Consider the following 18,223-nt stretch of genomic DNA (forward strand, 5'->3'; position numbering starts at 1 on the left):
TGATTTTATGAGTAAGTAAACTTATTGGGGATAAGATGGATAAGGCAAATGGAAGAAAGGCAACATTTATTGTGACATTTTTTAATCTCGCACTCAACAAATACCCCATCACAAAAAAACTAAAACTAAGCATTAAAAAAAGTAATTTAAGAAATTGAAACTAACTGAATTTTTGAAAACAAAACAAAAATTTCTACAAACATTCACAAAGAAAAAATAACTAAAACTAATGAAAAATCCAAAACTATTATAACCTTGGTACATACAAATATACACTTGTAAAGTCAGGGCTATCCTATAAATACTGTACATGCCTAAATATATCTGCAAGGACATAAATAAAAGAACAAAAAAACAAAAACAAAACACAATTTCAGGGCTGTAAACATGAGAATATTGGGATTCTCATATTTAGTCCATTAGTTTAAAATGATCTTGATTCTTTAGGTTATTCTTCCATTTTCAAAATACTTTTGACTTTTAACTTTCAGCTGTTAAATGAAGATGAAGTAGGTTTTAACCAGTTCCTTGTTATCTTGTTTCATAGCTGCAGTTCTCAGTATTCTCGTGGTTCAATTGTGAGACAGACTAAGAATATAAGTGTGTCAAACAGTCTTGTTTAAAGGCTGTTGTACTTTTTGATTTGAGAATCTTGTATTTATTTTCCTTTTTGTACCCTTAAGTACCTAGAATCTGTTGTTCTGTCTCTTCCCAGTCTGTTTGCTTCTAAGTGAGCAATGAATCTTAAAACAGAAGGAAAACTCAATAGATTTAAATAAAATTGGAAGAAAGTCAGGCCACGGGGCAAAGACAAAGTTGTGATTTCTGGCATGTACTGAGCCTGTAAGTGATTATTTAAAAACACTTTAAAGTGTTCAGTGCAGCAGTAAAAAAAACCCTGTTAAAATGGATTTTGTTGGTCCATTTAAACAGGTAGATCTTTATTAGGAAAAAAAAGGTTGAAATCAGAGTTATTGGTACTTATGCCTTCAGCAAAACCAGAGTACCTCAAAGAAACTGACAAATAAAATACTTTCACAGATATGTTTTAGGATAGTTGTACACTGCAAAAAAAAAGTTTTTTTTTCTAAAAACAAGATAAAAACACTAAATCTGAGGGGAAAGGCACTCAAAACAAGTGAATTTCATGCAGCAAGATAATTTCAGTTGACAAGATTTCTTGAATTAAGATTATTAAATCTAGAGATAAGCATGTCTACGGATGCATTTAGAAGGCTTAAAATAAGCCGAAATGCTGGTTTTAAGATCAGCTTACTTAAAAAATACGTTTTTACAGCCCCAAAATAAGCCAAATATGCTAAAAAATAAGCAAAAAAATTAGCAGAAAATGCTGGTTTTAATATGAGATTACTTAAAAAGTAACTATTTACAGCCCCCAAATAAGTGAAATATACCAAACATAAACATAAAATAAGTATAAAATAATGGTTTTAAGATCAGCTTAGCTCCAAAAAAGTGAAACATAATAGCATTAGCATAAAATAAGCAGAAAATGCTGGTTTTAAGTTGAGATTACTTAAAATGTAACTTTTTAGCAGCTTAGTTACAAAGCCTAGGTGCATCGTCCCAGTTTTGATTCCGGCCTTGGGACCTCCCTCTCTCCATCTCTCCAATATTTCTACTCTGTCCTCAAATAAAGGGAAAAATACCAGAACAAATACATGCAGAGAAGGGTTTTGGGGGTGGAGATGGAGGCCAGTCTGTCCATCCATTGATTTTTAAAATCACATTAATGAAGTCACACACCCAATGTTGACTGAGTGAGCTCACCTTGTGGAGCTGGCTGATGTAGTCCTGTCCTGCCCCGGGCTGAGGCCGGTCCAGCTTCTCTGCCATGGCAGCCATGTGGTGCAGCTGCACTGAAAACTCCCTCTCACTCTTCGCCCGCTGACCCATCCACTTCTTCATGACCTCCATCAGGTGATGCTCTGAGTCCAGCAGCCGCATGACAGCAGCATGAGCCTGAGGGCAGCGCAGGTCCTCTCCAAAACCCATCTCTGAATATTTAAACTCTCCTCCCGTCTGCAGAGGATTTGTTGTGAGCACTTCGTCCTGCAGCACTTTTGAGTTCTCATCAGCGAGGCAGAATAAGAGCGTTGAGCTCAAGCAGCTGCTTATGACCAAGAATATTTTTTTCTCTGTGGCCGGAGACGGTTCTCACTTCCCTGTGTAAAAAAAAAGCACGGCGGTTGTGAGGCAGCACTTCCTCATTCATACATGTTCGAATGTGGTAGTTCATGTAATTTTAATTTTGCTTTCAATTTAGGAACCACATTCGTGGCACAATAAATCTTCCAATGTTGCAGAAGTATAAATGTACAATTTATTTTACACAGACTGAAGGCTGAGAACTGAGCTCATCACGTGTCTAATCTACATGATACATTATGGCCACTAATGTTCCTCTTTATGAACAACAAATACATCAAAAACATCAGATATTTTAAGACTAGAATCCAACTAAGGACATTTACTCAGCTGCTGGAGCAGTGCATTTTTTTTTTTACGCAACTATTTCCCTTTTATGTTACTTATCTTATCTTACACTAATCTTCAATGCATTTCAGAGACAAATACTGTACTTTTCATGTCACTATGTTTATTCTGCAGCTGTAGTTCTGAGTTTTATGCACATGGATTAAACTGCCCAGCCTCAACCCATTACAACAGTAAAATCATGCCTACACAGTGCAGTAATCAGAGATATTCAGTAAAAGAATACAACATTATCCTGCTCACAGGAGCCATTTCTCTTTTCATGCTTTGCGCATATCTTGCTGTGTCCTCGATTTTAAATGCAGGACTTTTACTTGCAATGTTTTCCATTATTTTATTGGCCTTTTTACTTCAATATACAACCTGAATTTGACTGTTGTCACAGTGATGTTATGAATGTCCATGTGAACAGCTGGTGAGCAGGTTATTGTAGCAGTGGGGCATCAAGATTTCCCTACAGTGACCTGAAAATCTGATGTGGGCAGGTGTAGGTTTATGCCGCTGCACATAAAAAGAGGAAATATTATTTAAATATATTGCACATTGCTATTTAATTTTGAGCAATGGTCAGTATGTTGCAATCTCTGCTTATCTCTTTTAGACCAGGCTGTAAAACTGCTGATGGTGTTTGTTGCATGAAAAAAAAAAAAAAAGCTTTTCATTTTCTTCTTACCACAGCATGAACCCAGTCTCACTTCATTACTTGTATTTATGACTCGGTTGGTGTTGGATGCAACCTCTCTGCTGTAAACTCATTGGCTTAATTACAACAGCCATACATCATCAGATACAGCTGTGTGGGAGAAGAAGGAACAAGAAACACACCGAACAATGCAGCGCAGCTCAGGCCGGTTTCACAGACCACAGAGGAAATGTCTGCTTTTATGTTTAGGTGCAGAAGCTACGCAGTTGAAGGTCATGTAGATGATTCATGCTGCACTGGACGATGTCAACACTGTTAAAGGTGGATAAATGATTTCAGCGCAGCATTCATGTTGAAGAAAACTATCTTCCATAACTGCAGAGGAGAGATTTGCCTATATTTACTAAAGTACTGCACTTCAAGGCAGTTTTAAAGTACTTATTTTGACTGTTTCTGTTAAAGAAATGTCTCTATCTTGTCACAGGAACTCTCCTCAATTCAGAGTGAAAACTATTGGAAACAGACTGGACTGTAGCTCTGATTTTTTGGGTTTACCAGACAATAACTCGTCCCCAAGGTCGAGCTGCATTCATCTCTTTCTATCCGTGTTCTGTGCAGACAGAAAGGCACTTCTTGGTGTATGCATAATCCAATGACTAATCCAAAGTATGCATAGGTTTAGGAGCCATATTTGGTATTATCTTTACAAACTTGACCCCTAATTTTAGCTTAATGTTAAACGCTATGGGAAGGTCTGGCAGAAATGGCTTTGACACTGAACTGTGATACACAGTTGATTGTTAAAGTCACTTCTCTCCACAAATCATTTTATAAAAAGCAACTTCAAACTTTCTCATTTATATGTGAAGTTCAGCATCAGTAATATCAACAACAAATTCAATTTCCAATCTCCAGTTTCTTCTGCTTCCCGACATTTATGTGACATATATCCTTTAACATTAGGATTTAACAAAAAAAAAGTTGAATTTTGGCTTTTAAGCTCTCATAACAGGACTAAGGGCCCTGGATTACTTGTGGTGCAAAGCGGCGAAGAGCACAGTGCAGCTATCATTGCTATTCTCAGAGAGACACCGTTATTATTTCACACCCCGAGCCGAACTGTGAAAGCAGCAAATATACTGCCGCATATCTGGGCGCCCATTGGCGTGTTGGATTTAAAATGAGGTTTTGGTCAAATATAATAATGGTCTGTTGCTTTTGACTAATGTAACATCACTGTGGTTTAAATAAGAGGTGTTTTTGTATTTGTTTGCTCATTTTCTTTGTCGCTTTTCCCTCCAGAGATCCAACATGTGCAGTTAGTCCCTGACCTGCTGCTCTGTAACCAGGAGGAGACCTCCAGTGAGGACCAGGAGGACCTGGAGCCTAAAGAGGAGCAGGAGGAACTCTGTAGCAGTCAGGAGGAGGAGCAGCTTGTACTGAAGCAGGACTCTGGTTCTCAATTTTTGGGAGTAGTAACATATAACTAGCAGTTTTACTGTATTTTGCAGCAGCTTGTTGTTAGTTCAACTGCATTTCTGTTTGTGTAGTGATTCAAGTAATTAAATTACTTTTTTGCCTATACATTGGGCCATAAAATGAATGTTTTCATATGTTTTTATTATTATTATTATTATTATTATTATTATTTGACCAATACTTTTTCTACTGTAAGTGAACCCCCTTTTGAACACAATGGCATCCGTCAGACAGCTGAAACCAAAAAATCTGTTTAATTTATGGTACAATACCGGCAGCTGTGGTTGGCAGAACTTCACAGTAAAAATTACAGTGAGTGGGTTTTCTACTGTAAATTTAAATGTAAATATCAGCAAAAACTGTAATTTAGACTGAAAAGTCACTATATTTTATTGTGTGCTTGTGACAATGTGGTATTTCTCTATTAATTTTACATGAACATTTTATATTTTTACACTAAAACTTTTCAAAAGTTTTGTACTATTCCTTGATTTACGGTATCTGCTACGGTGACATGCAATTTCTAATTTTACGGCCTATTTCTCATGCAATTTGACAGTGTCTAACTGTAATTACAAACATTTTTTTTACAGTGAACTTGTGTAATGTCATTCATGGGTTCAGTGGTCAGTGAGTATATGACCATTCAACCTAAGAATGACATTACACAAGTTCACTGTAAAAAGTGATTTAACAAAAAAAAGTTGACTTTCGCCTTTCAGCTCTCGCAACAAGACTAAGGGTCCTTGATTACTTGTGGTGCAAAGTGGCGAACAACGCAGTGCAGCTGTCATTGCTATTCTCAGAAAGACACTGTTATCATTTCACACCCCGAGCCGCGCCTATATCTGGGCGCCCATTGGCGTGTTGGATTTAAAATTAAGTTTTGGTCAAATGCAATAATAGTGAGTTGTTTTTGACTAATGTAACATCACCATGGTTTAAACATGAGGGCCACTGGCTTTTGTACTATCTTACAGTATATATATATTTATTTATTTGCCAGTGTTTACGAAAATGCTGTCAGATTAAAACCTTTTATTTTCAAAAAGTGGGTTTGTGAATAAAGGAAACCTTTATATTTTTATATCTGAACAACTTTGTTTTCTAGATCTAAATGGGATTTGTGAGAAAGTACACATGCAGAAAGGGCAATTAAAGTAAAAACAGGAAATCACCGCGTGTAGTCCAGTAATGCAGCTGAATCTGGCAGCAACAGATAGCAGCTTTATGGTAAGCAAGGAAATCCGTGACTTATACCCACCTGGGAGCTTAATGTGGACTCCTCCTGAGACAAGTGACATGAGAGAGGACCAGACCGGCTTCTGAATCCTGATGAAACTCTGAGAGCAGCAGAGAAACTCTCACAGCTCACATGCAGCTGAGAGTTAAGATGACACAAGAGAGGACCATGGAGAAACAGAGCCAAAACCTGAGAAAAGACGCCAAACAAGGCTGTGTAATTTCTGTAACTCTATACGACATTAAGGGTTGGCCTGAATACACAAACTGCTACAACGTTGTAAGAATGTGACAGCTGTGGGGAAGCTTTCATGTTTAAGTCACACCTGATGACTTACACAGACAAGAGGCTGCACCTGCAACACCTGTGGAAAAGGATTTTGAGAGCAACTTGAAAAGGCACATACGAACCCACACAGGAGAGAAACTGCATGAATGCAAAACATGTGGGAAATGTTTTGCGCAGGGGGGTCAGTTAGTGATACATTAAAGGACTTTGGTTGAAAGTTATTCAGCTGCAGCATTCTGTGAAAAAAGTTTTGCTTTTTTGTAAAGTTGTCAGATGTATCGACGTAATGTCTCTTTCCAGGAATCACGACAAAGTAACTCAAAATGATCCACAGACCTTGTAACTGTCATGTGTTCTTTTTGGAAACTGACATTGCTGTTGAGTTTTTCAATTTTTTGAAATGTCATCTAGTTGCTTTAGTTTTCAGAGAAGACAAACATCTCTACGGTCGATATCTCCAACTCACAGCAAAACAATCTAGACTGATTCATGCCACTAGAGGTAAGAAGAGAAATGTGTTTTGATCTTGGGCTGAACCGTCCCTTGAATGACTCATCAAACAAAAAGTTTAGTGATGACATGAGGTGCTTACCAGTCTCAGCTGCTGAGACATGGACACAGAGTTTTAACTTTCTGACAGTCCTTAAACTGATCCTATGTTTCGAAAGTTTCAGTTACAAAAAGTCCCCAAAACGAAGCTTAAAATTGTGATATTTCTGTCAAAACCACTTTATTCTACATCTGATTTAAAACATTGGCAAAACAAATCATTTGGAATAACTAAATCCTGTTAAAACATTAAATTCTGCTCCTATGTGAAGCCATGATTGATTGATTGATTGAGGCGAACGGTCACGTGACAAATATTCACTGAAAATCAGACAGAACTGCAGGATGTTAAAGGGGTAGAAATAGTTCAATATGTATAGCATGTGGAGACACATTTTTAATTTAAATATTAGTGGAATTATTAGTGGAAGTGTTGATTTATGTCTTTATAAAACTGTGTTTTTCTGTTTTTTTGAGTCATTCCTTCTTCTAGCCACGATTGTGCTGATTCCATAGAGGTGCAGGACTTATTATTGCAGTTAAATACAAGGACACAGTGAGTGAAGTGTAAAGAGAGAATAAAACGCCTTGAAGCGGTTTGGGGTTCATAGGGTTAAATCAACTTTTTGGCGTGGCTGGATGAACTGTACTCTCTTCAGTGATCCTTGATCTTTATATTTGGCGCCACCCTTAGGTCAAAATGGTAACATGTCAAATTGTTTGGCTATTGATCGGCTACTTTGTTCTGCTACATTTCAGAGTGAAAAATTGTACTTTTCCTTTACATTTATAGAATACATTTAGCTTCTAGTAACTTTGAATATTCTAATCAATAGTATGATATATAATTAAGAAATGCATTATGATGTATTATTATAGTTCAAGTGTCTGTAGCTTAAATAAGAAAGAAGATTACTGCATAAGAATTGTAAAACATTAAAGATGATTTTAGAGAATACTTGAGACAAGTCAATTTGCATATAAAGCAGGCTGGGATGTTCTCACAGCACTGGCGGGGGTTTTCATTTTGAGAATGAGACTTTAAGAGCTCAATTAGGGACTAAAATCATGATGAACAATGCAGGAGTAAAGCGTGCAATATCTCCATCTGAAATGTAGCAGAGAACAAAATTTCATGCCAATTCATCCAACAGCTGTTGAGATATTTCTATTTGGATGGAGGTGGTCAACTGAGAGCCAGGTGACAAGCAACTAAAAACATCTGTTTCTACTAAGAGACCCTTGTCATGTTTCCATTCTTCCATAATTTAACCCTCTGACAAGACGTTTCAGGGTTCTTTTGTTGTTGCTCTCTTTACATTTTACTCACTGTGGTCTTGTATTTCACTGCAATATATATATGCGAGTCCTGCAGCTCGTGGGAATCAGCACAATCATGGCTAGAAGTGTGAACAACTCAAAAATGTATTAGATAAATTATTTTAAATTCTTTTTTTTTAAATATTGGAATTAAATGGAATATATATACAGCAGTGTTCAAAATAGTAGCAGTCCAATGTGACTAACCAGATTAATTCAGGTTTTTAGTATGTTTTTTATTGCTTCATGGCAAACAAGGTACCAGTAGGTGCAGTAGATTCTCAGAAAACCAACAAGACCCTGCATTCATGATATGCACGCTCTTAAGGCTGTGCAATTGGGCAATTAGTTGAAAGGGGTGTGTTCAAAAATATAGCAGTGTGGCATTCAATCAGTGAGGCCATCAATTTTGTGAAAAAACAGGTGTGAATCAGATGGCCTCTATTCAAGGATGAAGCCAGCACTTGTTGAACATACATTTCTCTTTGAAAGCCTGAGGAAAATGGGTCGTTCAAGACATTGTTCAGAAGAACAGCGTACTTTGATTAAAAAGTTGATTGGAGAGGGGAAAACTTATAAAGAGGTGCAAACAATTATAGGCTGTTCAGCTAAAATGATCTCCATTGCTTTAAAATGGAGAGAAAAACCAGAGACACGTAGCATAAAACGGAAGAGAACCATCAAAATGGATGGAAGAATAACCAGAATGGCAAAGGCTCAGCCAATGATCAGCTCCAGGATGATCAAAGACAGTCTGGAGTTACCTGTAAGAGCTGTGACAGTTAGAAGACGTCTGTGTGAAGCTAATCTATTTACAAGAATCCCCCGCAAAGTCCCTCTGTTAAAAAAAAGACGTGCAGAAGAGGTTACAATCTGCCAAAGAACACATCAACTGGCCTAAAGAGAAATGGAGGAACATTTTGTGAGATGAGAGTAAAATTGTTCTTTTTGGGTCCAAGGGCCGCAGACAGTTTGTGAGACGAGCCTCAAACTCTGAATTCAAGCCACAGTACACAGTGAAGACAGTGCAGCATCATGATATGGGCATGTTTCTCCTGCTATGGTGTTGGGCCTATTTTTCACATACCAGGGATCATGGATCAGTTTGCATAAGTCAAAATACTTGAAGAGGTCAATTGCACAGCCTTAAGAGCGTGCATATCAGCAATGCTGGGTCTTTTTGGTTTTCTGAGAATCTACTGCACCTACTGGTACCTTGTTTGCCATGTAGCAATAAGAATATATTCTAAAAACCTGGATTAATCTGGTTAGTCACATTGGACTGCTATCATTTTGAACACTACTGATATATATATATATACACACACACACACACTTTCAAAGTGCACAAAAGTGTCACAAATATTATATATTTGCATTTTTACAACCTCTCCTGTCCTCTCAGCTCTGTGTTAACAGATTTTCAGTGAATATTTGTCACATGACTGTTTGTCTCAGCAGAATCAATCATGGCTTCACAGTGTTGTTGTAGGAGCAGAATTTAATATTTTTAATAGGATCTACTTATTTCAAACATTTTATTTTTCACAACGTTTTAAATGAGACATGTAGAATAAAGTGATTTTGAGAAAAATATCAGTTTTAAGCTTAGTTTTGGTTACTTTTTCTTGGTTTCTTTATCAGATAAACTGCAATTTCGGCGATCTTTTAAAGAAAACACATTTCAACCCCACTGGCAAATTGACAAGTACTGAATATGGACTTTGTGCATTTCTCCATGTTGTGAGCATTTTGATACAAGCAAGTCTCTGTGCTAGACAGTTTCTAGACACCAAAGTCAGCATTTAAGTTAATAAAAACACATTCAAATTTGCATAGATCTTTATTTTTAGTAGAATCTATAATTGACATCAATTAAATAAAAAGGAGAAAAACAAGAGCAAAAAAATCTTTAAATTACAAGAAAATTACACTGCACCATTCATATAGTACAAAAATAGGCCTTATTTTAGAGTTATGTCCCATGTAAGATAGTCATTCTTGTACATTATTCATAGGTCACAAATCTGTAAGGTACTGTGTGCAGCCACAGGCCAGGAACCTCACGAAGAGGCGGGAGGAGGTCAACAGAGTCGTCTGAGGCTGCTCCACTAACCGCCCCCTCCTCCCCCGTCACAAAGTGTTTCATTTAAGCATGTGCACACGCAGATCTGATTCAGCCCTTAAGTTAATGGAGATGTGATACATTCTACCTCCTCCCTCCACAGCTGCTGAACATACAGGGTGTCACCGCAGATCTTTAATAATAGAAAAAAAAAGCAGAGATGACAGAATGATGTCAACAAAACGCTTTGAACACGAGTGAAGGGGGTCGATGGACTGTGACAACCTGAAAGCAACACGTCGTAACACTAAACAGACAGCATTAAAATGATTGTCTTTGGTTATGCCAAAGATATTGCTCCTATTAACTCCATCCGACTTCATATTGATCACTTCAGACTACATCCTAAGGCAGGACTGAAGCAACATCGAGCTCCACATGAAATAAATCAGCTGTATAAAGAAAAAAGAAAGCCTCCATTATTCCCATGAGCGAGTCTTTTCTTTATAGCCAGAGGAGACAATTTGTGACGAGCACGGGTTTTTTTGTAACATTCCTGTTACTTTCTACATTAAAAGGCTTCACACTTTAGTGCCGGTGAAGTGACAGCCGTATGATGATGAGCTGCTTTCTGGCACAATTAGAGAACCTCTTCTTTTCTTTTTTTAGTGTGTAGTTTCCATCACATTCTTGCAGTGAAAGGAGAGAGCTGGCTGCTAATGGTTTCTCAGCAGCTCCCTGTGCTTTGGAAGCACAAGCTACTTAATGCTGCCCGCATTCATGATTTCCTTAAAAGTTGAACACTTGAATGCACAAAGCTCCGAGTTCATCAGTTTAAAGTTTTGTGAGTTTCCAAGCTGTAGTGAATACAATATCGAGCTAAGATGAATAAATCATTTGTGTGTGCACTCGAGGGGGCCACAGAACCCCCCAAAATGTTGCACTTTAGGAGAAAACTTGGAAGCAGTATAAAATAAATCTTCTGTAAAGGGGAAGATGCGCAAGACTGAGCATCAATACTAATTGCAACAAATTGTGCAGAGTCCCACATTATAGTTTTCTAAAGAAGCAAAGTTTTAGAAAATAGTTTATGGAAGCAATTTTGGTGCGGCATTAGCCCATTATCTGTTGTTTACACACTTCACACTGAGCTGGGAAGTCAATAAGATTTTGTGGCTCAAGTCTGAGGCTGTAGTTATTACATTTTTAAATTAGCACCCTCGTTAAAGCGGGCTAATCGCAGCCTAAATGGCAGTAGGCACTAATGTACATCACACAATGTGATGCAGCGCCTGCTAGTTACTCTGCAGCCACATTAGCTTTTGTTCCTTTCGTTTTCACCGGTTGCTTTCCAATCCAGTTCAGAGCTTCCTGGCTGAAACTGCAGCGATAAGCCAAATGTGCTACACCTGCACCGGCCATCTGAGATGAATTAAGCTCTCTGGCTCAGCGCTGCGTTTGAGAGCACACATACCAATCTTTCTCCATCCTTTCGGACAGGATGTTGGAAGGTTTGAAACTCTTTATTCTCTCATGTTTTTTCTCTCTCTCTGAACATACTTTTGCAATTCAAATCACATTCAGCTCTGAATATTGATGAATTATTACCTTCTGAGAGCTTTTCCAGCTCGAGTGGTTAAATTAAAATCAATTTGTTCCGTGTGCTCGTGCACATTCTCGCCCTCAAAACAAGGAAAGCTTTTGATTGTCAGTGACATAAACTTATAAACGAACAGGTCTTCACCCCTGATGGAGTATGAGAGATGAGGAAAACAAACGCTCCCCTCCTAACAATCTCACGTTGATTTAGCACTTAAAACCGCAGCCAACAAGATCTATGGACGATCTTTTTATTTTCAATAACAGGTTTTAAAGCCCAGGTGTGGCTGCTCATGAATGCTGATCCTAAAGGCAATAAATTTCAGGAGAGATAGGAACTTCAGCGGACTAGAATTTACGCAGCAGCTTTACAGTTTCTGGATTGCAATTTCTTGTTTCTCTTCTAAAACATAAATCTGACTCACATGCCTATTCTCCTAACCCTTCCTCATATCTAACCTACATATAATTTGACCTCTATAATCATTTAACAGCTCCTCTGACGGCCGCGTAAGAAACCTTGCTGAATGATATGAGAGGTAGATAAAATAAAATTGGGGAAAAAAAAAAAGAAAAGATGAGCAGCTGCAGTTTTGTATGCATGTCATCACCATGACAACCTCTCTCAGCGAGCTCCATCTTTTTGTACAGGAAAAAAAAAAAAGATTTCATAGAAAAAGAGAGATCAATGGATTCAAAATGTCTACACCGGGGTTAAATCATGAGACGCACATTTTTCGATGATAACCAGCCCAGAAGAACAAGAATCACTTTTAAACAATTTCCCCTAAAGGTTTGATTAAAACCTCTCAGAATAAATAGTTACTGCAGTATCATTCAGAATATAATTAATTGGCAAGTATGCTGAAGAGATAATCTGAAATTCAGATTAGATGAAGACTGGAGGGTAAAAGTGCAGAGACATTGATGGGATGTGGAGTCTCCACGCAGGATTTCTAAACAGCATTCAAGATTTGAAGAAGGAAGAAAAGGAAACCTTCACTTCAGAAAGGGCAGATAAACATTTACAGACACACACACACACACACACACACACCCACACACACATTAAGTCATTAGGATATGAGGTGTGTCTAATGTACGTTTGAAGTGCTAATGTGCTCAAAAGGGGAAGCCTTGATGTATTGTTAACTGTGTCTGCCCCGTCAAGGAATCAATCACAGGTAACTCAACACCTGCCAGCTGCTATTGAGAAGCTCTTGTGCTCAACAGTCACATATTGTCCGGGGTCCCACCAGCACCTCGGCTGCGTCTCTCTCAGCACTCGGATGTGAACACATCAAACACAGAAATTAAATATCCCTGGAAGGGATTGTGCCTCGGGGTTGATTGAGTGGCCTGTGTGTGTGTTTTTCTTCCTTTTTTTAATTTATCTTTCTTGCCTGATGCATCACCTTCTGTGTGATGATCGGGGAGGTTTTATGGTTTCCAAACGGGGGATAAATTGAGTCCATCGTGAATCCCAAAAGGCTAAAAGAAGAAGCTTTTGCTAGTAGTGTGACTCACAGTTTGTTCTGCCAGAGCTGAGAGAGAGAGATCTCTGCAGACTGTGCGCACAATAGGACAACTAAAGCCCTCCTCGCACCTCGAACAATAATTATACAGATAAACAGGACGAGGCCGCGTGAGAGATGGATTTTTTAAAAAGCAAAACACAATATATCGTCTCGTCATAAAGAGAAAGAAGCTCTCAGATAGTCTGTTTTGTTTATCTGATTATGGACATTTTCCTTGAAAACTATTATGCTTCTGATTTTAAAAACTCACTGTGACTCTCTGCAGGTAAGTGGTGCTTTAATGGGCAGATTTTGTTGTGAGCATCAATGTTTCCAAATCCATTTCTAGCTGCGTCATACCTTTTCTTTTTGTTATCACTTTGAAGTCACTATCAAGTTAAAGTACTAAATGTGACAGGGTCAGCTTTAGCTTCTCTATAAAGGGCAGTACACTTCATCAGATTTACACGCTCACATGTACACACACACACACACACACACACACACACACACACACGGACAAACGCACACATACACACATACACACACCCCTCTACTCCTCACATTCAACAATCTCATCTGGCTACTGCACTGAGACTGATGGAAAGAGAGGGGGGAAAAAGGAAGAAGCAAATAATAATCATTTGTTTATGTAACAAAAAAGGAGCTGGAGCTGAAGGGGAAAATGGACTCTGTGCAAAAAGACCGAATGAGAGCAAGAGGAGGGAGAGAGCCGGTTTAATAGAAAAGCGCCCAAGTGTGAACAGAACAAAGCCTGGGTCATCCCGAGCTCTGACAGACAGCGGTTTCCCATCAGGTCTCCCACAGCAGATCTTGAAGCAGGACTCAGATGAGAAAGACAGAGACAGCAAAGGAAAAAAAGGATGGTAGATAAAACCAGAAGAGAGTGAGCGGGGCAGAGAGCACAGCCCCGAATTATCAGACAAATGAGGGTGAGAAGAGCTTAAAAGCAGGCGAGAGGGAGGGATGTGGGGGAGGCATTAAAGAGCACTTTGTGTTTTGATAAAGGCAGTCCTCTCATTGTGGACGTCGAACTCGTCGTTATCAGAGTCTGTGTTTACCCCGTCATCCCCCCACACTGTCGGGATGCCACGATACGACACCACCCTATTTCCCCCGAGGCTAAAACTGCCCCCGAGGCCGCCGCCGGCCTCCAGAGAGGGCAGCTTGATGAGCGCGCCTGAGCGCAGCTGCAGCAGCAGGAAGGTGCCGGCAAAGGTGGCGATGATGGCCATGCAGCTGAGCACAGCCACGGCGACGGGTAGGTGGGAGTTGAGCTGGAGCGACGTCCCCGGGCTCCCCTGGCCCACCATGAAGCTGCCAGGGGACTCGCGCATGTACTGGTTGAGGTGCAGGCAGGTGCCAGAGACGGGGTCCAGGGAGCTGTGAGGCGGGCAGGTCAGGCAGGCCCGAGGGCTGAGGCTGCTGCACGTCACGCAGGGCGGCGGGCACGGCAGGCAGGCTGGGACGGAAGCTGGTGGTATAGAGTTTCCAACTGTGTAGTTGAGGGGCTGGGAGCCCACTGAGAAGCCTGATTGACATTCTTTCACGCAGCCCTGCTGGAAGAGGTAGTAGCCGGCGTTGCACTCTGTAACACAGAGAAACAAAACTCAAATACCTCCTCGTATGACTCAGACAGAGAACCAGGATTCCTGCCCAGACAGCTCAGAGGGCAACACAGCCTGACTGACTTATGGATTTTGGCCCATCATCACAGACATATCGGCTTATACGTTTTCTCATACGCCCCAATATAAAATCCTTCTTCTTTTACAGAATACAGTATGCAATTCAGAAAACAATGCTGGTTTATATTATCATATAACTATTCATTACATTTTTGTTATTCTTTATTAAGATCAGACATGTCCAAACTATTCAATAAAGGGTCATGCTGCTGCAGAATTTTGTTCCAACCAATCAAGAACACACCTGATTGGACTGTTCAGCTGTTTGAACCCTGTGATCAGCTGATTAAATGACTCGTGTCTGTTGTGCTTCTGCTTGGTTGGAAGGAAAACCTGCAGCCACTTGGCCTTTTCTGGAATAGTTTGGACATGCCTGATATAGTAAATACTGACGTTATTTAAGAAAGCAGTCCTCTGAGTTGTTTTGCATAGTCTTAGCGCTGCAAAATCAGTGCACAGCCTACACAATAAAGGTCTGTTTTTCAATAATTAATCCTCAATAGTTACTATATCGATCGCCATATCAGTCATCTGTGGATTTTTCCACTCTAAAATCTTTATCAGTCTCTAACTTCCCATATAGATCGGATGAATCCCCTGTGTAGTATTTAAGTGTGCAGACTGGCTGGGAGTCAAGAGTCACGTAAGATACGAGAACCTGATTTTGTCAGGCAGTAAAGTCTGATGTTTCTGTACTCGTTCACCAAGAAAATGTGAGACAAAGTTTAGAGGCAATTTTGCCCTTTTAAGTTGCAATTTCCACTTTTGTAAGTTGCAACTTTTGCTTACTGAGAAAAGCGATGAGGGAAGAAGCTTTGCAATTTATATGCTGAGTGCAGCATGTTTAAGTCAACACAGCCATTTCCATATGCAGCAGGTCCAGATGCAGACCATTGCCTATAATGGCAATTAACAGACTGTGGTTGCTGGGGGTAACAGAGCTGAAAACAGGAGCGCCAGCAGGAGGAGGGAAATAGAATTTACTGAGGGGTCTTGTCAACTTTTTCAAAAACAGGGAAAATTAGGATCCCCGAGTCAGAGAGCGTCTGCATTATATGTGATCATCATAACATATGATAGCAAAATCAAATGTATGATAATTACATTCAGTTCTCCCTCTAATGACTGTACATGATCTTGTGTGTAAGTACCTCTGTCAGCCTGTAGGGGTCAGACTATCACTGTTGCACACAACACGTAGGTGGACTTATATACAGTGGTATCCTGAGACCTTGCCTATAGCCGTATTTGGATTAGTTAGGAGACGGCAGTATGGACACCATTAAATTTAAATGAGGTTATTAAAAAGGGACCTGCAGTGAAATTTTATTTGATCATCATAAGTTCATTTCAAACAGATACTGACGCTGAAGCTCCATAATGGCAGGACGACGTCTGCAGGAAGAGTTTGACTGTGTAACTTTTAAATCAGTCTGGCAGCAGTCATCACGGAGACATGCAGAGCAAACAGAGGCAGCTGAGCACACATAGGGATAATATTTCATCCTGTTCACCTAACACGCTACTTCACATGTCACATCTGAACATGACTCAGTAATTACACTGCCCCCTCTCTGCTGCTGTGACAGTAACTTCCTGTGAGGAATAAACTGGGAACAGCAGCAGACACCAGTCTTACCGATGCAGATCTGCCTCAGGTCCAGGGTCTTACAGTTGCCATTAGCGGGCTGAGCCTTGTCAGAGGGGCTGGAAGATGCTGAGCCGGTGCCATACAGCACCAGGATGAACTGGGTCAGAGTGCCTGAGCAGAGAGATAGAGGAGATAAAAACAGTGAAATTAACCGGGAGACAAAGTAGGCCTGTCAAAAACAGTAAGGCTCCGGCACTCCCTAGGGTGGATTTCGTAAATTCATCCTCTTCTTATTGTAGCCTCTTGGATTTTCTGCATAAAATGACAGAAAATGACTCCTTGAAATGAGCTGCAATTTAAAGACAGCATGATTTCACTCTGTGCCTAATATGAGTGTTATAAAGTGCACATCTCTGAAGAATCATTTGAGTGTGAGGACTTATGAGTGAGAGGTTCCACTTTAGTAAATCACTTCTTGCTGAGGAGGGAGGCGTGAGGCGTTTATCTGGATCTGTTTTCTGGGGTTTTCTTGGCTCCTGAATACGGCGCTGAGGGTGGACCTGATAAGTCCAGATGCGGACGCCTGTTGGTGGATGATCTAAGTGTAAACAGAAAGAGTGAAGTACTCACTCCACTGCTTTATCATGCTCCCTGCTATAAAAAAATGATTGCTGCAGAGCTGGAGACTTGGCTTCACAGCTCCTATAAAGAGAACAAAGGCACAGGCACTGGATAGAGGACCCACTTGATCTCTAATCTCCTGGCTCTGAATCCTGAAGTCTGGAGCTGAATTCTAGACTCAACAGATTAATGCACGTGTTGAATAACACTCATGTGAGGTCATTCTCTGCTGTCCTGGTGGCCCAGTGTTAAGACGTATAACATGTGACTGCAACGCCCTCCAGTTTAAATCTACTTGTTGCCTCTCTCCTCCTGTCTGTATCTCTACTGTCACTTTCAAATTAAGAAAAAACTGGCCAAAGAAAATAGTTTCTATGCACATAATGTGCTGAAATTAAAATATTTGTCAGTTTTACACATTTGCTTCCAATGATGATTTCAAGAAAGTTATTTTTCCAAGTCAACATAATATTGCCATTAACTTGTCATATGAGGATCACAATGTAGTATTCTGTTTTATGTATTCTCTATATCTAATTATGTACTTACCACTACTTCTTTTTTTTTATGTGTGTGTGATTGTTGAAATGATTATTATATATTATATAACTGAAAAATGCCATTTTGTTTTTTGAACCAATTCATTTCTCAAGAAAGAAATGTCATTGTTCCAGATTCTTAAATATGAGGATTTACTACTTTTCTTTGTTGAATATAATTTTTTACCCTCTGGGTATCATTTTACCTCTAAAGTACTGGCTTTAAACTCCATGCCAGGTTTTGTTTGATGACGATAGGCCAAGTAAAATTGGAGATAAAGTCAAATATATTTATTATAAAAATGTAGAACTAGATTTTATCCTCATTGTACATCTTATATGGAATATTACCAGCCTGTGTTTCTTTTGCAAAATGTAAAATTCTTCATTGAGCATGATTGTGTTTTGATAGAAAATTTTTCAAAATCAGATTTTCTGTTGTGTGTTTCTTTTGGGTTAAAGTATTGATCGAAGTCAAAGTGAAAAAATAATTAAATAATTATCAGGTCATATAGGTGAGGTTGTGCTGAAAAAAACCCTTGA

General features: G+C 39.4%; 2 protein-coding genes across 4 annotated transcripts in view; both read right to left on the reverse strand.

Moving 5' to 3' along the window:
- The window catches only part of fes (FES proto-oncogene, tyrosine kinase), a 33,514-nt gene extending 27,372 nt beyond the window's left edge, over positions 1 to 6,142 (reverse strand). Inside the window, exons 1-2 of the mRNA XM_059359368.1 lie at positions 5,904 to 6,142; positions 1,792 to 2,186 (exon numbers count right to left, since the gene is read on the reverse strand). Of these exons, the coding sequence (XP_059215351.1) occupies positions 1,792 to 2,016 (225 nt within the window). The 5' untranslated portion in view covers positions 2,017 to 2,186; positions 5,904 to 6,142. The remainder of the gene's footprint in view (positions 1 to 1,791; positions 2,187 to 5,903) is intronic.
- Positions 6,143 to 9,863: 3,721 nt separating this feature from the next.
- LOC131983224 (furin-1-like) overlaps positions 9,864 to 18,223 on the reverse strand; it is a 111,379-nt gene continuing 103,019 nt past the window's right edge. For all 3 annotated transcript variants that reach the window (XM_059347922.1, XM_059347904.1, XM_059347913.1), the window contains exons 15-16: positions 16,569 to 16,691; positions 9,864 to 14,829 (exon numbers count right to left, since the gene is read on the reverse strand). In XM_059347922.1, the coding sequence (XP_059203905.1) occupies positions 14,222 to 14,829; positions 16,569 to 16,691 (731 nt within the window). In that variant the 3' untranslated portion in view covers positions 9,864 to 14,221. The remainder of the gene's footprint in view (positions 14,830 to 16,568; positions 16,692 to 18,223) is intronic.

Source organism: Centropristis striata, chromosome 2, assembly GCF_030273125.1.
Source record: "Centropristis striata isolate RG_2023a ecotype Rhode Island chromosome 2, C.striata_1.0, whole genome shotgun sequence".
Lineage (NCBI taxonomy): Eukaryota > Metazoa > Chordata > Actinopteri > Perciformes > Serranidae > Centropristis > Centropristis striata.